General features: G+C 38.0%; 1 protein-coding gene across 1 annotated transcript in view; it reads right to left on the bottom strand.

Annotated features, from left to right (window-relative positions):
• Positions 1-17,528: 17,528 nt before the first annotated feature.
• The window catches only part of LOC122809493 (probable glucuronokinase 2), an 80,018-nt gene continuing 72,126 nt past the window's right edge, over positions 17,529-25,420 (bottom strand). Inside the window, exons 3-4 of the mRNA XM_044081040.1 lie at positions 17,906-17,977; positions 17,529-17,795 (exon numbers count right to left, since the gene is read on the bottom strand). Of these exons, the coding sequence (XP_043936975.1) occupies positions 17,712-17,795; positions 17,906-17,977 (156 nt within the window). The 3' untranslated portion in view covers positions 17,529-17,711. The remainder of the gene's footprint in view (positions 17,796-17,905; positions 17,978-25,420) is intronic.

Consider the following 25,420-nt stretch of genomic DNA (forward strand, 5'->3'; position numbering starts at 1 on the left):
ATGATCAGAAGGAAACAATACACATCAGTTTATGCTATGAAAATAACTTATACGTTTCCACAAATTATCAGAAGCACTAGCAAACTACTGAAACTGAATTTCCCCAAGCCAAGCTGAAACATTCTTGCAGCTCATACTCATAGGAAAACAATATACAGCATTTCAACCTTGACAAGAAATATAATTTTGGTTTCACTAGTACTGCCATAATCTCTAGCAAACACATGCCACAAATTCAAGGCTTAAAAAAACATGACAGTGATAAAAAAATTACATCCCTTCCATTTACTTTTCAAAAGCGCTAGCTAACAACTAAAACTTATTTTAAATGACTCAGAGCTTTTAACAGAAAATTAATTCTACTTTCACTCTGATTTACACTTATTAGTGAAAAACAGAGGAAGAGAAAAATATGTACTGACATGACATCTTAGACAGTATACACAGAGGTTGTAATGATGCAATAACATTTGCTTTCAATGAAACGATACAGAAAAAAAAAGATTATTTTGCCTTTGTCCCTGCTTTTTATTACTATTTATCAATCAGGCTAAAGGAAAAGGAACAGTAAAGGCTGTCGAAGTAGTGAACACATGACACCTCTGCACAAAACAGGACACTGATGTTAGGAATATTTGTCCTTTACAAAGTTGAATCACTGAGTAAAAGCTCACTGCTGCTATTTGGAGCTGCAACATTTCAGTTTTCATAACCCAAGAGCAAATTAATACTCCTTATCGATGTGTATATTCTCTGAGGAGGTCACTAATAATCCTTCCTTCTGACAATGAATTAAGTCGATGTATTGACTTATACATGCAAAACAATCAGGTATACAAGTGAGTTGAATTTTATTCAATGTAACTTTTAAAGGCTACTTTGTTGCCAAGTTACCAGGCTGATGCAAGCAAAATGTCAATGTGACTGTGTGTTATTTTTAGCTGGTGTTTAAGGAAAATGTATTCCTTAGTGAAGGTGCCAAGATTGGCTAAAAATATTTCAAAGGACCAAAGCATGTGGTAGCAAAAAGGGCAGAGGCATTGAATTTGTAAGAAAGATCACTGAAACATAGTGATAACTTAGCCCAAGCCTTTAAGAACCTAAAACATAAGTCTCTACTTCAGCTGCCTAATGCTGCGAAATAAACAAGGGAGTCACCTCAATATGTTTGGAAATTATCTGCAAAAGATCTTAAATTGTACTATAGAAGAAAAACTTCAACGGAAAAGTTACAAATAAAAAAAAAAATACAGAGATGGCTTTCCAGGTTATTAAATCCCATTTTTTGTGCTCCTGAATGAACAAAAGAATTTAAGGTACCGACAGAAAGAGATTTCTACAGACTAATCTGTAAAATGACTTCAAATAATAGCACAGCATGAACAAAGACTATATGACAATACTGGGGATCATATGAAGCATTTACAGATGATTTTGTTAGTTGCATTGACAACATTTTTCAACATGTGACCAAGTTAACTTAGCATTAATTAAAAAGTATTGACTGAAAGAGCAAGCAGATGGAACATGAATGACTACTAAAGGCACTACTTTCGAATAAACGTGAGGATGACTATGAAGGGTAGAAGGTGAAATCTCATTGGTGGAAGTGAATCCCACTAATTTATCAGCATATGTTTTAGTTGCAGTCTCTTCTTCAGGAAATGGGACTTCTGGTTGTCTTTGGTACTTGGCATCTTGAAGATCAATAACATCCATTCAAGAGATGGGAAGCATGGCACCATGAATGAGTAAAACAAACAGGGTACTTAGGGAGAAGGTAAACACAGAAAACATAACAATGGATTGTAGGTTTTGAAAATGGCAGCACCAGAGCTGCTGCATGATACTGTCTTTCAGCTGAGTTATGTTGGGTAGGAAGATTACCCCTGCAAAGAAACTGAATTACTCCATACAACTGACATGTTTAAATCATCTGTAAACTACTTTTACAGAGGGTTTTTTCATCTTGAAATTAATTCATTGTTCTTTTTGAAAATTCAGTTATATAGTACGATTGAAGATTCACTGATAGAATTAACAATACATAAAGTTCGGTTTACCTTCATATTGTCGGACATGACAATATCGATCGCGCTTTTGTGTGAACCAATAGCGTGAATTTTAAACTGCGAATGTCTCCGTAGTTCGAAAATCAGCAAATCCAACAGCAGATTTGCTGATTTTCAAACTACAATGTCAAAGACACATTGTACACCCCCTACTTTAATATATTAACTCTGAGATCACACTACAGTGGGGTAAGGGTTCATTTCCCGATCCCCACTATAGTGCACTCTGCACCCAAAATGTCGAATCTGCAATGAGCGAATACCAATGTGCATTCGCTCATTGCACAATCGGACATTTTTTGTTCGAGGCACTGCCAATTTGCGAACCTCCTTTTGCACATAGTGGATTCGCCTAAGTGCATAACCCACTTATGAAGGTAAAGCTAAAGTTCAAGGTGATCTATCTGTGGCTACCATAGAATAAAGAACATTTCTTCAAAAATAATAAAAAGGTGCATCTTATGCATTTTATGAATTTCTCACTGCATTGATAACAAACAATGATTTTACTTAAGGTAAATAATTTGTTTGAAAGAAGTAATGTCAAGTCTATTAAGTGTAACGTTTTATGGAATCAATACATATGACACAACAGGCATTAAAATGTGGAAATTACACTGTTATGCAATTCTGTCAGAGATGACAATATAGCTCTTATCTAGAGAGCAGTAAGTAAAGATGTTTAGAGCTGTTAAAATAAAGGAAAGTTATAAGGTTCTACCATTAAATCCTCTAGAATAATTGCAAGAGCATATCAACAGTGTATTATACAAAAGGTACAGACTCAAATAATGACTAAAAAAGGTGAAATACTGGCACGTTTACATTTTTATTGTCTTCTAAAAATCCACAAGTCCTTTCCCCTCTCCTCCAGGAAAATAACTGTCTCTCATGGGCATTTATTTATGGAAGGTGCAGAAACTTTGGAATTTACGATATAATACAAGATAGTCTTTCTTTTTTAAAGAATTTGTCCCCTGTAGTGGAAATGCTAAAAAAAATTCTGAATGGAATATTTTACAGATATGCAGTCTGCATATGTCAAGTCCTTATATATCAATTTCACATTAATAAGGAATGTATGCTATTACACATTTTTCAGAATAAAAAAAATTCAAAATTAATTTTTAAGTTGCTTGAATCTGTATAATCGAATCTTTTTTTTTTTATTATTTGTTTCACTTTTTATTTGCATTTGAAGGGTACTTTAATGGGGCAAAATTTCTTCCTCAGTTACGCAAATTTAAGTAATGGTTGTACTGAAACGTTTGTTATAATATCCCTTGATTCTTTCAGAAAGTTCAGTTCCAGTTCCATAAGGATTATTTTCTTTCTATCGATGTCCCAGAGAATAAAGTTTAGGAAGAATATAGAAAGTACAGATTTGTCATATATATATATATATATATATATATATATATAAAGTTATTTTTAAAACAGTAAACTGTTTATATGTACAAATGTGGATTCCAAATAATACAACACAATGTAAGATATCTAAAAAGGCAATTGTTGCAGGTGTACTTTTACCGGCAGACATTATGCTTCTCAAAACTCTAGTAGAGCTTGTCACCTTTGATGAATTCATGTAGAAAAAAAGATGATGCTCTTTTATGTTTTTATAGTCTATTGGTTTAGTGCAGACAAGGCTATGATCTGCTATAAGAGTTTCATCCTGCAGTCCAGAGTTTGATTCCACCACCCGCCACTTGGCTCTTGTGTGACTCTGAGCAAGTCACTTAACCAGACGGTCCTCCTAAGTCCCCAGTGAAAAGATACTTGTGCCTAGTAGGGTTTATCACAAATGAATAAAGTAAAATACATTACAATGATGCACCATAAATGACTTCTTTCAGCAAGATGCTGAGAATTCTTTGGTAGATTAAAAAGGAGAGGATATTTTAAGACAAGTGTTAAGGAACACATATGGAAATGTACTATATACTTCCATTTAAACTGAGATGAAATAATGAAAAGTGGGATTTATGTTTTGTTACAGAATATGATCAATTTTTAGAAAAAGTAATTCTTATTCTGTATAAACATTATGTCCTACTTTTAGCTGATGAAGGAATGACTGCCATTTTTTGCAGCCACTTAATGTAAAGGAAAGGAAATAGTACATAACAGTACTTCATATTGGTTAAAATCAAATCCACTTCTGGACATAGAAGAAAAAGCACATTTCCAAGTATGTGGTGCTCCACATATTTTCATACATTAAGCCAAGATGATTTTACAATAAACTGAAACAAATATTTTTCATGCGGAGAGTTTGACTGTAATGCAATTCGTTTACAGCCTATATCCTTAAATATTCCTGCATCTATTTGAAATAATACAAAGGGAAAACTCGTACAAAGTTGTAATAATTTATGGAATATCAGAAGGAACCAGTTAACAAGTCCATTTGTTAAATTATAATGTGCATATTGTTCTAATATCAAGTTAAAGTACTCTTCCAAGCTACTCAGTTCTTAAGGCAGACGTGTGTAAATAAACTGATTCAAGAGAGAAATAAATACATAAAATGTGTATTTTATTTTCAAGTTTAATACTGTTATCCTAGATGGAATGCACATAATGTAAAAGAAGTTTTATTAATAATTCAATATGTTTTTCAGTGCTTTTATTGGTTTTAAATATCAGACTAATGAAAGGGAGTACAATGGTTAAGGAAGTTGCAGGTTAAAATCATTTATCTGATATAATTTCATTGCTTAACTACTAATTATAGTCTACTAATTAAATAAGTGAAGAGAAAGTTATAAAAAAAACAGTTGATGTCTAAGTCTTTATAGCAGCAAAGGTAGCAAGCCAATGGAAACAAAAAAGATTAAAGGTGTATCCATGGGATTGTTTTATAATTATCCACCAATAGTTACGAATAATTTATTCCTTAGTGGAAATACTAAGCACTGTTGAAAAAAAAATCTAATACATTTATATATGCCACTAATATAAGAAATGTAGATGGGGTTTACTTAAACTTTTAACAAAGTACTCAGTGCAGTCCAATATAAAAGATTAATATTGGGCAGCACAGTGGTACAGAGGATAGCATTGTTGCCTCACAGTAGAAGGTTCCCTGGTTCATTTCTCAGCTGGGGTACTTCTGTGTGGAGTCTGCATGTCCTCCGTGTGTTCAAGTGAGTTTCCTCCATGTGCTCTGGTTTTGTCCCACGTTCCAGACATGCAGTAGGTGGATTGCACATTCCAAATTGGCCATAGGTGTGAGTGTGCATGCAGGTGTGTAGTGTGGATGAACTACTGTGGCAGGGCTAACCACCCAGTGGTTAAATCTTGTCTCAAGATGATTGCCACTGTTGAAGTGACACCTCGATCCCATGTGCAAAAATGGGAAAAAGGGGTTGTGGATGGATGCATCTTAGCCAGTTTTGCACTGCATCCCAAAGTACTGCATTTTGTTAAAACTGTCAAATTAGGACACACAGTAGTAAAAGGAATACACAGTAAGTGCAGAAAAGTAACACAGAGAACTGCATAGTTCCATACTATGTCTAGTTATCATCAGTGTCTTACTGACTGATATTGTAGACAAACCAGAAGAAAAGGTGGCCCTCTTTGCAAGTGACACAGGTCTGTAACAGTGTCATTACTGAAGTTCAGGTAAAGAGGATGTGAACATACCATCCAAGGTTATAAGAATGATCAGATAACTGTTATTTTCAATACACTATTCACAAGTGCAAGGCAATGCACTTTGGTAAGTAAAACCAAGACAGAAAAGTATAGATAGAATGGTGTCACAGCTACTAAAATGAAAAGGGACAATTATTACTATATCAAATGATCTAAAAGTGGGTAGTCAGTATGTAAAGTAATGAAAGTGTGCACAGTGCTAAATACAGAGTAAGAGGCATTACTAGTAGAAAAGTTTAACCAATGCTGTATCTGTAAAGGTAGTTGATGAAGCCATGCATGAAATACTGTATACAATTCTCAAACCCCATTTATTCACTGATGCAAATGAAAAAAAAGCTGTGCAAAAAAGCCAATAGCAATAGCCCAGGGTCATGTATGCACAGATATGCCCACTGCCAGCAGAAGGGCACAAGTCTTCCCAGTCTGGCTGCCTCTTGAAGCCTGTGCCTCATAGATGCATCTTAATGTATGGTTGCTCTAGCCTTTCCACCAACTCATTCCCTTCTAAATGACTGACTGACTTTATGTGCAGCACTAATACTGGGACCTAATTCCATGTCTTCATTATACTATCTCTATAAAGCACTAGTCCCTCATGTCCAAACAAAACTGCTTCTGTGGCATTGTGAGTTAGGGTCTGTGCTCCCACCCCTTTTCTTTTTTCTAACTATACTCCCTCAAGTACCAGAACAAATGCACCTGCAGAGATAATGGCACAATAGTGTATCTGCCTTGATAATGTCTAACTGACTGTCAAACATCCTTTCCAATATTGTACTACTCCAATAAAAAACAATAAACTGTGTGCCAGCACTGTTTTATGTTGATACTATAGATATATGAGAATAGCTGGTACAAATTACTTTACACACTTCTACATCTACTCTGCTAATGCTAGCCTGTATAACTGTGTACCCACAGAGACTGTTGAAAATAGACACACACACACACACACACACACACACACACACACACACACACACATATTTTTACAAGAGCTACTAGTATGCACGTGTTCAGATTCAAAACAGTGTAAATATTATTGGTCCATTGTGTGCAAATCATTTGATATTGTATAATTTCAGCTCGGGCCATGACTGAAATTGGTCCATAGTCTAGTTCATCTATCCACAAAAGTGAAATAAATTAATCTGATTTTGACCTAAATCAGTTCCTGTCCTTATCATCTGTTATTTGCTGACTATAAGATGAAATTCAGTCATTTTCCAATATTCATTTTATGTTAGACAGAGCCATGGCGAAGCTGAAGATTGTCCTAGCAAACAACAGGCTTAAGTCACACAATCAACCCTAGAGGAGATGCCAGTCATTTTCTGGATGTACACATACTCAGCTGCACACATGCAACTATCAGACACTGGAACTGAGAACCAGACCATAAACTCGAGCACTAAAGGGCAGCAACACTAACCTCTGCACTACTGTGTTGCCAGTAAGAAAACATAACACATACTCCCCCATCTTTCCCCTTTCCTAGTGATTAACAGTTGCAACTCTTTAATTCTCTCCCTCCTTAAGGCATCCTATCCATTTCCATTCCTTCTGCTCACCTTCCTTAGCACTCCCACATACAGTCTGATTTCTTTCTCAACACAGGGCTTCCAAACCTGCATGTAGTATTTCAGATGTGTATGCAGAAGGGAAAGAAAGATATCATCACATTTTTGTCCATGGATTTACGTCTGTATCTTACCACTGCCGTTAGTCTCACACACACACACACACACACACACACACACACACACACACACACACACACTTGTTTAGGACTTCACAAGTATATCCATTATATCCTTCTCCGCTTTCAGGTTTTTAAGCCTGACTTCCCAGAACACATACCAGACATTTGGATTATCACTCCAGAATGAATCTGGAATGGATAAAGTATAGCTGTAACCTCTTGGATCACAATTTACAGCTCTTAAGGTCCCTAAACAGACTTGTACTTCCATTTTATACTATTTCCCCAGCTAGGCTTAGTCAGTTTCCCATTCTTCATGTAAGATCAGAAACAAGCACATTAACTTGGTCTGGACTGATGTCCAGTCTCTGTGGGACATTGTTTTTGGACACTGGGGGTTATTATATCACTATCACTGCCCTCTGTCTTCTAATCACTTCTCTACCCTACAGATGTTAATTCTTCCTTCTGCCATTCATTATTTTTGCAAAAAGGGTTATGTAGAAAACCGAGTCAATTGCTTTGTTGAAGTCCAGTAGTATCACTATCACAATCAAAGGCTATTGCCTTTCTATTTACCCAGTTAATTCAGTTATACAAATAGTACACATCAGCCCATTCTGCTTCAGGAAATTCAAGAGTGAAGACTTCAGAATGACCGCCACTGCTTCCTCCTCCCATTGAAGGCAGGCTCATTAGGCTATAGTTTCTTGTATTGTTCTTGGATGGACACCAAAACTGCTAGCTTCCAAACCCCAGGGACCTCATCCTAAAGGGTCCTAACGGAGAGTGGTTTAAATGCTCAGTTAGGGTCCCAGAAGCCTTCTTATAGATTATGAATGTCTCATCAGGTTGTTGTGTCTTATCCATGCTTAATGCCCCTAACAATGATTTCAGTTATCACTGATCCCCTTCATACCTTTTTCTGTACCTGGGCTGCTTATTCCCTGTTCATACACCATTGCCTTTTCCTCTGCCATTCTATCACTTTCCTTCATAAAACGTGAGACAGCTCTGAGCTCCTGTCTCTGTACAGTTTACAATATTGGATCCATTCTCTTTGTTTTCAGTATGAAACTAAGATAATGTTCCTCTCCCTACTGTTTTCTCCTATTTAAGCTGATGATTGTTTTCTGTAATAAGTACTGAGAAACGTTACTCCTTCCACCTTATACTGAGGTTCTTGGTTAGTGTTTCCACATAGAAAACCCTATGGCTGGTGATGTTAAATCTCAGCTGCCTTCTGTATGCCTAAGTTACTAGTCTCCTTAAATCTCTCTCTTCAAGCAGAGTGCTGCTCCAAGTTTGGTGTGATGTGCAACTACCTCAGTTCTACTCTATATACTTAGTGCTTTCTCTGACATATATCCATAGAACATAGAAGGAAAGATCTTTGTGGTACGTGACTAAAGACCTATTTTTGCATACTCAACATTTATCTCACTACCACTGTCTGCTCCAGGGATTTTTCTCACCTAGTTTATCAGTTTCCTTTCAACCCCACCCCACTGCTTCACTTAACAATTCCAAGCTTGTTACCAAAATGAAGAACTTTCAAAAATATCTACCAGATCTTCCCTGTCCTCCTCCCATATCTTGCAGCTATAAAACCTAAATCAGGATAGTCAGAATATTTTAGCTGTAAACTGGCTGTTGGTTTGTGGAGGACTTTCATCCAAGAATTTAATCAACTTTCCCAAAAGATCTTTTCCACCACCTTCTTCACACGTGAACTAAGATGTACTGGTCTATACTTCCCTCAAAACCAGTGGCAGCTTGGGATCTCCCTTATGCTTTGGAACTCTTCCAGTCCTTCCTTTCTAGGGAAAGAGATTTCTAAGAGGATCTGTCAAATCCTCTACTTGAGATTCAGTAGCTTGACTAATTATCCCTTCAAGTCTCTGTCCTTATTTTACTTTACTGACAGGAAAGTCCTTCTACATCTTATCTTAGTCCATAACCCATCCCTTTTGTCATCTACTATTTCCACTTTCCCATGTTGTTATCCATTTTTTTTTCAAACAACTCTTATAAATAATATATTATTATAACAATATATTTATAATATATATATATATATATATATACACTATATATATATATATATATATATATATATATATACACTATATATATATATATATATATATATATATATATATATATATATATATATTTACACATACATATACGAGTCTACTTCTAAATTTCAAGTTTTCATAAGTTCAAATTGCTTATGTTCCAGACCATGAGATCAAACTTCTGAAAGCTCGAACCATTTAAATGGAGATTGTCATACAGCATGGAATGGTATATTTAACATTTTCTTTGCTGCAGTGTGGTCTCATAGTTGGTATATTTAATTAGCAGGGGGTGGGGGGGGCAGGAGGATATAAAAATACAATGTCTTTTGTTTTTATTTCTTTTTTATTTCAATTTCAAACTTTCACAAGTTTGGTGTTAGGGTCTCAACCATAAGCAATTCGAAGTTATGAAAGTTTGAAATTTAGAAGTAGACCCATATATATATATATATATATATATATATATATATATATATATATATATATATATGATTTATTCAAAATCTCTGCTTTTCCCTATCTTCCTTCTCTTAATTTATCTTTACTGGATTTGCCTCTTTTCCCAAGAACCTTAAGAATATATTTTGTCAGCTTAATCCCCTTAGCTATTTAATTTTCCAGTCCCACCTTAACCACTGCAAGCTCCTAGGCCAACACCCTTTTCACTTCTACATATGTCCGTGTAGATGTCACCTTTCCTCTCCATGTTCTATAGTACTATTTAGCATTCAGGGTTTCTCTGACCTCTGACCAACTTTGTTGCCTTTTAGTTCCCAGCAAGCACATCTAGGATACTGTTCAGTGCTGTTCTTCCTTCACTCCATACACCTGTTCACCATCTCTCCATCATTATCTCTATTTTCTTTCATAATTCTGCACAAGTTTTCCAGCTTCTATTCAAGTTACCATTGGTTTAATTGTGAACAATAATGTGACTGCTACTTCCAAGGGGAGACTCTGTCTCCACTAAACTTTCTCTTCTTCCCACATCACCAAAATCTCCAAGACTGTCATGTATTAGTGTGTTTTAGCCGTTAATTCTACCTCTTTTTGCCTCTATATTTCCTTATTAACTCATCAGGTCAGCAGGGCTAAAACAGAATATATGTGTGTAAATGTGAAGGAGGGTAGAGGAATGGTGAGGATGCAGGGAGTAGAGCTGGTAAAGGTGGATGAGTTCAAGTACTTGGGATCAACAGTTCAGAGTAATAGTGAGTGTGGAAGAGAGGTGAAGAATAGAGTACAGGCAGGATGGAGTGGGTGGAGAAGAGTGTCAGGAGTGATTTGTGACAGACAGGTACCAGTAAGAGTGAAAGGGAAGGTCTACAACAGGGTAGTGAGACCAGCTATGTTATATGGGTTGGAGACAGTGGCATTGACAAAAAAAGGCAGGAGTCAGAGCTGGATGTGGCAGAGTTAAAGATGTTACGATTTGCACTGGGTGTGACTAGGATGGACAGGATTAGGAATCAGTATATTAGAGGGTCAGCTCAGGTTGGACAGTTTGGAGACAAAGCAAGACAGACGAGATTGCATTGGTTTGGACATGTGCTGAGGAGGGATGCTGGGTATATTAGGAAAAGGATGCTAAGGATGAAGCTACCAGGTAAGAGGAAAGGAGGGAGGCCTAAGATAATGTTTATGGATGTGGTGAGAGAGGACATGCAGGCAGTTGGTGTGAAAGAGCAAGATGCAGAGGACAGGAAGAAATGGAAACAGATGATTAGCTGTGGCGACCCTTAACGGGAACAGCCGAAAGATGATGATGATTTCCTTATTAACTCATCTTCTTTTTTGTTGCATTATGGGATCTGTAGACAGGATCTAAGGGCTAGCTCTCACTTTTCCCTTTACTTCAACTGCCTGAAAATTAACATTTACTTAATATATTTTCACGTTACATCCTTTATTAGACTGACTTATTTTCTGTTAATGTAACAATGGACTCACCCCCTTTCTCCCTTACACAAAGTGCTACCCCGTCAAAACATAATTTCCTTTCCTGTCTATTCTAGCAATTTCTTTACTTGTTTCTTCCGTATACCAGTTGCTTTTGCCATTCTCTTTTACACCAACTATTAGTGCTGGAAGTCCTATTGAAAAAACACCCCTTGTGGGGGGGGTGGCAAAAACATTCAGTTACTATAGGGGGAATTAAAGTCAAAGACTGGCCAAGTCATTTACAGCAGGAGCTAATGAAATGCAAAGGAGAAACAATAAGGGAGGGTAACAGATGGGTGGGTTTCTTAAGGGAAATATGTATTAGATGGACAGAATAGTCTTTCAGTAAAGGTAGAGAAATTCAAGAAAGTGAAGCAAGTTTAGCTAAAAAAATAAAAATTAAGATATTTGCCAATAAGAAATTTGTATGTATTTATGAGGTAAGAAAATGAACAGAACTGGCAGGATAAAATGATTTTCTTATGACGATTACAGTTTCCAGTATTTGCCTTCAACAAGGTAGATGGAACTCTACTGTGTATGGTAGGTAGGTAGTACCTGAGGTTTAGTGCAAACGTAGGCTAACTTACACATCTAGGAACTGGAACTCAGGTTAACACAGGAAATGAAAAGGAAGGGTCCAAGAACATTACCCAGCAGTGCACCTTTATTTGTGAACACACTGGAGTACACATACAATAAATTTAGTTCATACTGTCTACTTTTTAGAGCTGGCATATAAACAGTGGATATTACTGTCCCACACTAGTGAAGTAAGCTGAGCTTAACCCATCCCTGAGAACATCATTGTAAAGCTGTTCCCATCCTAGTTTTAAAAAGGAGGCTGCTGTTAGGATTACAAATGCAAGCTTTTTGAGAATTATCAGTTTTTACATGACGTATTCAATTTAGTTCAATGCATTTCTGAAGTATTTCACAGTCATAACACAAAGGTTATTCTTAACAGTTTTGTGAGTTTTGCAGTGACCATGTTACAAACTAGGACAACTTGGTCTGGAAATGTTGCCAATGGTCTGGGCCAGTCTCTATTTTCTGTTGCTGACTCTCATGTCGAAGCTAGTAAAAGAAGCCATCCTTACAGTTTCTTCAACACATCAAAACGTTCCGTTATTTACCTGTTTACCCACAAAAGCCGCTTGGTTTGTAATTCACAAAGTTCTTGCGTGCTTATTTATTTTTCTAAATCAAACAAGCATTCCAGCTGTAATATTTAACGTAATAAAATCCAAACTCCTTGTGCCTTAGGAAGTCAGATACATCCAGCAAGAAATTAGTTAATTTGAAGCCACTGAAACAATTAGTTAAATCATCAAAAACAAAGAGACATTACTAACAAAACCAGTAATGCTACTTTATTGCCAATCAATACCGATTTCTGCCTAATGTTGCATTTATCCTTTGTCCAAACCTTGTTAGCAACATTAATAATTCATTTTAATCACTTAGAAAATATTTTAACTCCAGTTCTTCAGTTAATCCCCACCCCCACCTCGTAGCAAAATATCACAATATAAGATTGCCTTGGCTTCCATTAGTTGAAGTCCTTTTCTTCTGTACAGCAATATACTAAATGGTGCCTGGTCATATTATTAAAAATATAATAACCTCATAAAAAACACTATGAAATTTAAATCATCTTGCAACACTTAATTTGTTTTTTTTTTTTTTTTTTTACTTATTTACTTTATTTACTATTCAATAACCAAGTTAATTTATTTATGGTTTTGTAACCAGGTTTGAACTAATCAAAAGACTCTTTCTGACAATGACTTAGACTCTAATCAGTGTACATATTATACACATCTGATGAAACATTTGCAGTACAATTTACATACAGGAAGATTGAAGACAATCTAAAGAACTTAAAAAGCAGTTACAACTATGGCAGTAGTGAAAATGTAGCTTTAAGGCATTGACACAGATCCAACTACAGAATAATAACTACTAAAAAATTATAAGCAGCAATTTTGTAATTTACAGGACAATGAAAACAACTATTTACAGGCAAGTATTTATAGCACATCTTGTCAGATATGAATGGAAACTGAAACGTTACTTACAATAAAAGTTAAGGTAGGTTTGTGTTAGGTTGGCAGAGGTAGGTTGCATTTCCTTGCTCTTTTGGATTCATTGCAAACATTTTTTACTAATGTTGCTGTGGATTAGTGGATTTACCATGCTATCATAAAGTTTTTAAAATATTGCAGTAACTTGTTCAATTGATTAAGAAGTTTGAGGTAGAATTTTCTTTGCCTAATAAAGTGACACTGACTTTGGCCTGCATCCCTGAAACATTTGCATTCATTTTCTACAGAAAGATGTTCCTTTAGCTTTGCCACAATTCTGAACAGTTACACAGAGCATTTGGAAGCCGATTCTAAGTAGCAGGTCAAGTTTTTGAAAAGGCCCTCTCATCTCTTACTAGTCCAAAGGGTGGTCTGTTTATAATGAAGGTGCCATTGTTGCTGCTTTTCAAGGAGTAGTGGGGTACTTTGATTAAAGGCCTAGCAAAAAAGAAGGAGGGTGGTATGAGAAAGGAGGAGGATACTAAGAGAAAGGAGGAGGGCAGTAAAAGAAAGGAGGAGGATACTACAAGAAAGGAGGATACTACAAGAAAGGAGGAGGGTCATACAAGAAAGGAGGAGGGCCATACGAGAAAGGAGGAGGGCCATACAAGTAAGAAGGAGGGCTGAATGAGAAAGAAGGAAGATGCTACCGGAGGTTAATGATTTTTGACAGTACTGTGCTTAAGAGAACAATCTCTCTTCTGCTGGACAGTGAGAGCCAATGTGTCCTTTTTAGAAGATTGCAATGATAACTGCAAGCATCAGCTAACAAGACAAAATGGCAAATTTTATTAGCGTGTTTTTGTATGATATAGATACTGCTATTTACCACTGCCACTAGAGCTTTAATGGCAGTCTCATCTTTTGATAATTTGGCATTTTGTTTTGTAATCATAACTTATGATTCTTTTGTCAAATCTCATGATGCTACTTTTGCTTATATTAATGGTCATTACTATAATCTGCGGTGGTGGTGCTGCGGTAGCGTTGTCGCCTCACAGTAAGACGCTGTCCGGTTCGATTCTCAGCTGGAGCGTCTTCTGCGTGGAGACATTCGTGAATGGGTGTACCTTAGTTGAAGGTTGTGCATCTGGGCTGGCAACTCGGCACATAAAAATCAACTGCCAATCATTAGTGGACCAGAGTTCCGCTGTGGCGATCCCTAACCGGGAAAAGCCGAAAGACACAACAACAACAACTACTACATCAGGTATCTAGGTTTTTTGTAGATCATACACAAAAGCTTTGATAACTTTTATTGAAGTGGTTATACCAGTTTAAAATAATCAGCATGTTTGGTTATTCACAGCCTCTTTCTTATTTATACATAAGAGAAGAACACTCAAAAAGATGCGAGTCCAGTATGGAACTCTGTGGCATATCACTGATAACTCTTCACTTGATAAAATGGTACATCAGCCCCACTAACTTATTGCATCCTATTGCTTAATCAGTGTATTACCCACAGAATATGTATTGAATGACATCCAGTGCTTTTAATCTGTTAATTATTCATATGCAGAATAGTGACAAATGCCTAAGCAAGGACAAGGTAAGCAGCAAGCAATGTCAGCCCTTCATCAAGTGCTGCTCTTGACTCTTTAAAGACAGTCAAGGGATTCAAAAGGCAAGATCTCTCAAAGAACCTATACTATTCTATATGTAACAAATGCACGCCCCTGTATAATGCTGAATAACCGCCACTGAGAATTTCTTTCTATGTTTTACAAAGAGCACTGGACAGAGTAAGGGCTCTTTTCTTTCTTATTTTTTTTAAAGATCTGATGTGCCCCACTCATTGTGAAATGGTGTCACGTAGACCAAACAAGTGTCCACATGCTAGCATGACAGATAGTTTTTTAATTACAGTTTCCTTCATCCTATTGTGTAGGAAACTACCAGGTATACTGATTGTCCCATGGCAAACAACTGTCTACCAACATTAAGATCCTAGCCTCTTTTCCCAGATATGACAACTCTTGGATTTTTGGTAGGGATCTGATCGTAAATGCAAGGAGTTCAACTGCCATCTAGAACAGGGCTGGTGAAAGGAAACACCCCTGCTGGGGGGGAGGTCCTTCTTCAAGGAGAAAAAGATAATGAAGCTTGTCAACACTGATAATGTAAGGTAGTTATACAATGCTTCCACAGACTGTGGGAAAGTATGATGAACACTGTTTATAAAGCTGCCCATAAATAGTCCCACATCAACGAATCAGATCCCACCTCAAAATTTGACAAGACAGCAGCTGCTGCCTGAGTGACAGTCCTGGGAGTAGTCTGTACTAGACCATGACTTAAAACCAGTCTGGAAGGGTCCTGTCAGAAGAGCTATAAAGAACTAGGGACCATGGCTACACAGATGTTTTTGCAGGTGTCATATTTAGGCTTCTTTCATTGAAACAGCTCAGCTTTCAGCTTTTAGTAGTACTAAATAAAAACGTTTTGAAATCTGAGTTTGTTGCACAGGTCATGGATGTTTTCCTGCTTTGCTAGTCATTCTAGGGTAATAAATAATTAAGCAACAATTACAGTACAAAGGTTTTTCCTTGCAAATTAAAGCCTTGCGACTAGGTACAATGCAGGCCTCCTTCCCAAAGTAAATGTTGGATCTGATTTAGTTATGTTTTGGAAGTTGGTGGAATCTTTCAGCAACAAGGGATCACATCTCCAATGCTTATGAGGGTATTGCTGAGCTTGTAAAAACAAATTCACTGCATCATGACCAGACAAAGAATGGTGATCAGCATGTTTACCATCTGAAGAGCAGAAGGACAGACCAGCCACAATATAACCTGCTAAATCCTGACAGGGACAGAGTGGAGTATGTGAAACAGCTCATGAAGCTGTATGCTATGCCATACCTTTATTTTACAAAGGTCCTGCATTAACTATCTCAAAAACCTATGAACTTTGACTGTTTTCAGCGAAGGGAGTGAAACAATCTAGTACAGAACCTTGAATTACATTAAAGTTCCCACCTATGATTACAGCACAGTTTCCTTCACAAATGGTGTTGATAGCTCCAAAGATGGAAGTAAAAAAACTGAAGGAATCATTACTAGGATAGTAACATGAACCTAATATAAAAATGCTGCAGCAGTGAACAATTTAATCACAAACCTTGTCGTTTCAGAGTAATGGCCATGATCCGACAGCTTCCATCTTAATTTATCACTGACTAGAATTAGCACTGTTACTTCTGAAGAACACATCAAATTCCTCAAGTGAAATTCCTGCAAGTGTTGTTAAATGTCTTTTGCTCAGTGCATCGTGAAAGCCCAGCTTTAGTTTGTACACATGCATTAACTGGGAAATGGCACTGGGATGTACTCACCCCACCATAATGTTATTGCATGTGGCAAAGGAGGGCTGATGAACAAAAAAGTCTGTCTCATCAGGGGGATAAGACCCACAGGAAGGGATAGGCTTGCATAGGTTGTGGTAGAGGGAAAAAAGAAAGTATTATGGGAGGTACTATGGAGCTTCAGACTCCTGAAAAATATTTACAAAAAATATCTGCATCTCTGTCTTACAAAAGGGGTCATCTAGATGATTAAGGAATTAGACTTTTTAAAAGGACTCATATTAGATTATTGCTCCCCACTAATGATGACAAAAGCAGCAGACCAATGTACAAGTAAGTCATGTTCAAAGTATCATGTTTGTAAGATTAGAGGTTGCCATCACAGACATACTCTGCCTATGTACAGTTCAAGTTCCATCTTCAAAGAGCAGAATGAATTTAGGCATTTTCTAAATAAGGCAATTATTTTATATCCTCTGCACAGAACAAAACAAGCAATATAAACCAGAAAATAAATCTACTGTATATTTTAGTGCATCTGAACTGAAGTTTTGGGATAAACAGCATTTCAATGTCAAAAGACATAATTAGGCTGCAAAAAATAAATATGCCCTATCATTACACTAAAGGAGTAGAAGACACACAATATGAAGTGTGTGTTTGTGTGTGTGTGTGTGTGTGTGTATGTGTGTGTGTGCGTGTTAATTCCTTGCATATAGTGTACCAAAAACAATAGTACCTTACAATGAACAAATGCTTATATTTTATGAAAGGTTCAACAGTACTACAATTTTTTTGACAATAGTCTGTTTTGTAAAAGGCTGTGTGTTTTGCTGGAACACAGCCTCTTCTTCAAACAGTACCAGATGAGGAATCATAAGGCACAATGTGGCAGAAAACACATCCAGCTTCCTGGAAAGCCTCCTTCAAGATGACCTTAAAGAAACATAATATATTTGTTATTTATAGGGCCTGACAGCAGAAGTATCAAAGGCAGCAGAAAAATAGTTAGTAGCACATATGAGCAATAACAACTGAACTCTCACCAGTTTCTCAGGGTCTGGACAGAGGCCAATGACTGCTCCTCCGCTACCTGGAAGTTTAACTGCTGATCCGTGCTGAAAGACAAAACAAAAATGTTCCACATTCTTTCATTTATACCACTGTCAATGTCATCAGTGCAGATACCTACCGCACTTAGCCTTCGTACTCAGACACTAGTATTTCCAAGTCTCCTCCTCCTCAAATATGGCGCCAGTGTGAAACTAAAGGGCATCTGGGGGGATCTGATGGTAACTATTATTTGCTGGGGGGAGGGATTTTTTTTTAATGACCTACCTTCTTGTTTCACTGATCCCCCCCACACACACACACATTTGTCAACACAACATCCATGGCCTGCTTCCCTTTTTGGCCCATGTCTCTCCTGAGGGAGCATCACTGGTAAGCGCCTACCCCTGGGATGGTCACGCCCATCCCTGTCTGCTAGTGCTCCATAGTATATGAGTTAATCTACAACCTTCCCAGTGGAAACACATTTCATATCGCTGTTTGAGAAGGATGTTAGACATACAGTATAAACAACAGGGCATCTATAGGTTGGTTAGGATGATATAATAAAGAGGTGGAGCTCCACAGAAATCGCTACAGCTCTTTTTTTTTCTGTCTACCAACATCTGAGAATTTACTGATGCCAAGACATCCATGTGTCTTCCCTACAACCCATCTACAGATAACCTATTAGTGAGAGTTCATAACCATAACTCAGCTATTGCTATACAAGTGTCTGGCATTTGCTTTACAAGACAGGCATAACACTTAAGGTCGAGCAGCCCAGCTAAGAGATTAAAATTATACATCTAGTTAAATAAAAATAATAGTAAGAGGAGAGACCGTGTGGGGAAAGACAAGCGGGTTTTGGTAACTTAAGACTAAGTACACAGGAGGGACTAAGAGTCTCTGCAATGAAGAAAGGTGAGCACAGCTTATATAAACTGATCTCAAAACATGGACTTAGTAAGATGTAGGAAGATGACCAAGCTGGAAATCAAGGTTAAGCTGCATCTTGTGCTGTGTGTCAGCACCATGACAGGTCTGCACTGCTGACATCTCAGCACTACAATATGTCTGCACTAATGACATCTCAGCACCTTGGCATGTCTGCACTAATGATATGTCAGCACCATCATATGTCAATAGCAAGGACAGGGCAGTGGAAAAGGCTTGTAGGAAGATTATACTTTCAAAGTGGAAGGTGAAGAAGGGGTCACAAAATCAGAAAGGGGCTTACATACCCTGGCGGTAGTCAGAAGAAGTTCCATTTAAAAAAGCATCCAAACCTGGAATAGCGAACTGGCTATGTCCCGGTGGAATGGAGGACAGCAACAGTAATCCCTCTGCACAAAGGGGGACCATCAATCTACCCTGGGAATTATAGGGTTATAAGCTTGACTAGCCTCTTCTGCAAGGTAGTGGGAAGAATCATTATGGACCTTATGAACAAGGACATGGTTAATCTCCAAATTCTGGACCCAGTCCAGTTTGGATTCGTTAAAGGTAGATTATGCCTGTTAAACATGACTGACTTCTTTGAGAAAGTCACCAAGTCCCTGGACAAGGGAAAGACAATGCATAACACCTATCTTGACCTAGCCAAGGCATTTGACACAATCCCCCATTCAGGTATTATAGGGGAAACTCTCCCATTTGGGAATTAACCCCTACATTACCAGATGGGTAGCCGAATGGCTCACCGACAGGACACACACTGTCAAAGTGGGTGATGTCACCTCTAGCAAAAGACCAGTTACCAGTGGCATACCACAGAGTTTTGTGCTGGGATCCTTACAGTTCGGAATCTATTTCTCAGAAGTCTAGCAAATGTGGATAGCCTTTGGCTGACCAAGTTCACTGACAAATCCAAATCGGGAGTAATCATGGAGTCTCCCAACCATATTAACATACTGCAGGCAGGGTTAACACAGACAAATGACTGTTGCCAAAGCCATGGCTTAAAGCTAAATTCAAAAAAATGCATTATTGTTCCCCTTGTGAAAGCTGATATCCCTGTTAATTACATTATACACAGCACCCCTCCTAAGTGTAGTCCTAGTGGTATGCGATCTGGGTACTCAGGTCGAGAGCAACCTGAACACTAACCATCACATATCCACAGTAGTAAGGAAATCCTTCTATGTGGCACATCTTATAAGTAAAGGTATCGCATCTAGATCTAAGGATGTTATAATTCCATAATACTCGGCCCTCATAAGCCCAATAAATGAGTACAAAACTCCCTTCTGTATGTACCTCATCAGACACCTGCAACAACTGAACATACGACAGAGTTTTTTCACCAAGAAATTACAGGGTACACAAAACAAGTCTTACGTGGAAAGACTGAAAGCCCATTCACTGTATTTTGTCTCCTACAGGTTGTCAAGGGGTGACCTGTACCTGGCTTACAGCACAGTCTGTAACTCGGCCCTGATGGACATGTTACACATTTGTAAATCAAACTGCATGAGTGTCACTCACTCCAGGGATCCTAACCTAGCCTCTGACATGAACAGATCAAGCTGGAGAGCTAGCTACATCTTCCAGAGACTGCCACTTCTCTGGAACAAGCTTCCAATTCACGTGAAACAGAGTGCCTTCCTGACCCTCTTCAAAAACAACCTAGATTAATGAATGGGTGACTGAAAGTAGCATTCCTCCTGGACAGAGGAAGTTGGTAATAACTACCACAGACCCTACGAATTTCACTCACTTAAACAACCAGCAATTGGGCTAACTCAGGATAAATATGGCTAGGTTTGTAAGGGCTCTAGTGCCCTTAGCCTCGTAACATTCTATGAGCCTACAAATCTATGAAGAGGTTTGGAGGCTAGTGAGGAACAGCATGGTGATGAAGAAGTGGGGGGCAGGGGTAATTTTTATCCTCACCCTCTCCTCCCCATAGATTGCAGCAATTAATGGCAACAGCCCAGACAGAAGCACATAGGGAGGGTATTTCATCATGGCACAAACTGAGTGTTGAGGAACAAAAGGTGTCGATAAATGAGAGAAAGAGGTTGGGACAGAAAACACATCCAGTAGAAAACAAATCCAGCAATGCAGAAACTGCTTTTGACTTCATTGGCTTCAAGATATTTAATTACAATCACGTAGTAGTAGTAACCTGGTTGACCCTTTAATCAAATTAAAATTATATTCAAAGAAGCTCAATTTCATTATAATTTTTGATGACAATATTACTAGGTCTTCAACTGCAGTGAAAGAGAGTATTTAATCTCCGGTTATTGCTTCCTACTAACTTATATGAAACACTATGTGAGGGTGACCTGAAATCAGTGGTATCTGAGGGATTATGGCATAAATACTACTATTTACCGAATAACAGAAAAAGCTGTTAATAGCCCTGATAAATGATAGGTCCATTACGATTATGTAACCCAATAAAGGGGGAGAGGTGGCGATTCTGAACTATTTTGACTGTGCTGGTACGATGTTGGAATATTTAAATGGGGGTGAATACTTTTGTTCTGTATCCATAAATGAAATCAACATTGCTTATGTTACGATCAATAGCTGGTTGCAAGATTTGTGTTTCAATAATGGGTAATGGACTCTCAACAACACTGACAGAATTTTGAAGGTAAAAAGCCTATTACAGCATCTATTTGTTGGCATTCCTAAAACCTACAAGAAGACTGTAGACCCACCCTTATGTCCAATAGTAAATTCCGTGGGCAGGGCTAGCATAAGGTGAATTGGCACCCTAAGCAAAGCACTCCATAGCACTCACTCATTGCCCACTACTCCCCACGCACATCACCTATTGCCTCTTCCAGCTCCCCACCCCCAATCTGGGCTACCTACACAGTACAGATTTCTTTTTCCTTCCTTTTCTCAAGATTTGTCTTCAAACTATGGAGTTAATAAGGGAGGTAAAAACTCTGAAATTAATGCAGTTAACCCAAGGTGCATTTCATAGTGTTTTTAAACAACCTGTTTCATCCAGTGATGGCACGGACAAAGCCCTAACTATGGCCCAGGTAACCCATGTTTGATAAGTGGCTTGGGTAACTGAAGCACTGACACAGAGGGATTGGCATGTCCATCCCAGGATGACACTCCTTGAGGGAAGCATGATCCCAACAGGGGAGCAGGCCTTGGATATTGTGTTGACAGATGCAGCAAGAAGTAGTTGCCATCGCATCCCTCCAAGGATGCCCTTAAATTTCACTTGGGCCCCAGCTCAGAATCAGAAGAAATTCTGGGGTAGAAGGAGGGATTAGCAGACTAGCAATGCATGAGAGGGAGGTACAAGGAAAGCCAGAAAATATAAAGCAACAGGCACAGCGTAAAAAAGACTACACTTGGTGGAAATAATTGTAGTAACACAGGATTTGGAGGCCTCTAGGCCACCAAAAGTCATGAAGGTTCTAGTTGCTCTGAGATGCATTCTGGAGTTTTTGTTTTCGACTTTTTGATCCAGTGGTGGTCTAAACAAATATCATAAGTGAAAAATACACACTTCTTTTATTATTTCTGGGAAGAAATAAAAACTGTCACACTAGCAGTTCACAATAAACTGAGAAAACAAATGTTTGCAAGAACAAATAAAAAATATCTATCTGCCTCTCTACTCCCCCCCCCCAAAAAAAAAAGAACTGTCACCTTCTATGTATCTTCCTCTGGTGTTTGAGGTGAAAGTGAAGACACAAATGGCCAAAGTCAGTCATACATATTTCAAATTGCTGCTAGTAATGCCTGCTTACACTTCCACAAAAGGCAGACTCCTGCATATGCAACTGTTTGTGAGGAAACTGAAAAAAAAAGGAATCACTGTATTGTTTCCAACATGTTACTTCTACACAATTTATTGTTCCTATGCAAACTACGGTAACCCTCTGTGAACATTTCTGAAGTCTGTGAGCAATGTTAAATAAATAATGCCCGCAATGTTCCCAGCCCAACACAATCTATAGTGACCTGTGCATATCTCTGAGGTTTTGGAGAAAATTAAAGAAATAAGGGCATCAGCCCAACCCCCCCCCCCCAACAGAAAATACAAAGACCTAGCATGCACACCTCTAAGAAGGGTCAATTGTAGACAAGATGGGCTTCAGGACAGAGGCCACTACTAAGTCTGTGTCAAAATCTACTTATAGCCTTGTGCGAGTGGCCACCATGCCCCCATAAATTCTGAAGGTGTGGATGTCCTGTAATATATTTTATGACTTAGTTTTTTTTTGAAGATGATTTAAAATGAGCAAATTACAAGAGAATCAGTAACTTTCATCCAGACAGCTTCCACCCCTACAAAATGTTACTGCCATGACTGACAGGAGAGGACGTATATGTAATCTAATTCCTTTTGCTGCACATAAACAGTTGCTGTGCATTAAGTATTCCAAACTGCTTCAATTTTCACACTAGTCATGCAAAGACAGAATATGAACAAGCAACAGCAGGCAGCTAGTCATCTTCCTCTACAGACAGCCCCAATAAATTATAGCTATTTTGTGTATATCGCAGATGTCCAGTTCAGTAGTCCCATCTTACTTCAAATAAATGGACACTAGTCCTGAAATCCAGACAGTGACAGTTTAAACTGAACAAAGAACAAGAGATCAGTTACTTCAAGAGATGGCTCTGACAACCAAACAGAAGTTCCAGCTACCTGTGTGTGTACTTCAGACAACTGTAATAAACAAGGGTGACCATGTATTGCATTTCTGCTCTTTCAACTTCCATGCAGACAGTGGCCACACATTACAAATATTCCAATATGCTTCACACTATAATCGGCCTTACGCATAGGCCAACTAGGCTGCTGCCTAGGTCACCGCTCTAGCAGGGGTGCTTTTCCAGTATTTATTTGTTTATTTTTTGGAGTGAAGAAGTGGTTTCTTTAAAATATGTTGAATGAATACAGAAAAAAATGAAGAACAAGACAAACTGTGAGAAAAAGGTAGAAAAAAGTAATATGGATGGTGTAGGTAGAACAGGATGGGGACAGCAGGTGGTGTTGGGGCGCACTGTGGAGCCCTGTTGCCTATGGCACCAGTTAACCTAAGGCCAGTCCTGCTTCACACAAATCACATCAATCCTGCAAATGCACACTTGACCTGCAAAGCCAGATCATGACTGTTTAAACTGAGAGAAAGAAAACAAAAGTCAGTTACTTTCTAGAGACGGTGCCCACCCCCACTCAGCAGTTACAGCTAACAATGACATTGTGTATTCTATTGTATTCTAGCTTTGTTCAATGGAAACAGCAGTCACACATTACATTATTCCAAGTTCATTCACACAAATCACAGTAATCCTGCATAACCACAACAATGAGCAAAAAGCAGCCCTTAGTCATACTTCCCTGCAGAGAGGCTAACATGTTTCCATCACTCAAATTAATTTAGTTAATAAAACATCAGGTTTTGGATCAACAAAGATTTGCTGAAGAAAAAGAAGCACAGAGTTCCTGTTGTCTGACATTTTTGACTAAATGTAATCCTCAGTGCCATGGTTTACCAGGAAATAAATTTTTTTTGAGGGACATACCTTTTAACCTCTTAGCAAAAGAAATAAGGACAAAGTCAAAATTAACAGAGGGATAAAGACCCAAAATTAGGGACAATTCTAAATATTGTTCTTATAAGCTTACATGCATTTTTTGAGGACTATAAAGTCTGAAGTTGAGAGATATGCAGATGGACAACAGATAAACAATATCAGGCATAATATGCAAAATCAGGGAAAATCTGAGGACTTGCCAGCCCCTGGCCATTCAAAAAATCTGGATGAATGCCAGTGGCAATAAATAAATTCTTAGCTCATACCTTCACCGAACTTTCTCTCCACGACAGTCTTTGTCAATTTTGAATTTACGGTCATCTTGCTCAGTTCCACCCACAGTCTACCTAAGTCAATGTCAAGGTAGATCACGGGTGGGAGGTGCAGGAAACCAACAAATCAAATGGACAAATCTGCTGGACTTCCTCACTAGGGCACATCCCTCACTTATGTTACAGAAGCACTGTTGTGTTGTTATTATTTTTTAATAGAAAAGAAATTATGTTTTTCTTTACTATAAAAAATAAATAAGTACAGAAAAAATGCCCTACAAGAGAAACGAGAGTGGTACCCAAAGTGGATGGTTGTAGGCCTCTGCCTAAAGCCATCCATGTCTATGGGTTCAAAAACCCAATGCTGATGGACAAAAAAAATTAACAAGATTTTTGTGACAAACTACACATTCTTAAAGATTCATGGAATTTTTTTAATTTAATGGCTAATTGTGAATTTTTAGAAGATTTTGTTTTTGTAACCACAGACATTAAGGATTTATTTTAGGTGATCCAACATGAAGTAGGAGTGGAATGGTTTCAGGAAGAGTTGTTGATTGACAACAGTTCCTCCCATGGAAACATTAACACCATTGTGGGTTGTATACATGTGCTGCTAAAGAACAATTTTGTGTGTTTTAATGGGGAGTATTGCAGACAAGTTACAAAAGTGGTAATGGGAGCAGCACTGGCCTTGGTGTTTGCCAA

The sequence above is a fragment of the Protopterus annectens genome, chromosome 8.part0 (assembly GCF_019279795.1).
Source record: "Protopterus annectens isolate FY-2018-M chromosome 8.part0, PAN1.0, whole genome shotgun sequence".
In the NCBI taxonomy this organism is placed as follows: Eukaryota; Metazoa; Chordata; order Ceratodontiformes; family Protopteridae; genus Protopterus; species Protopterus annectens.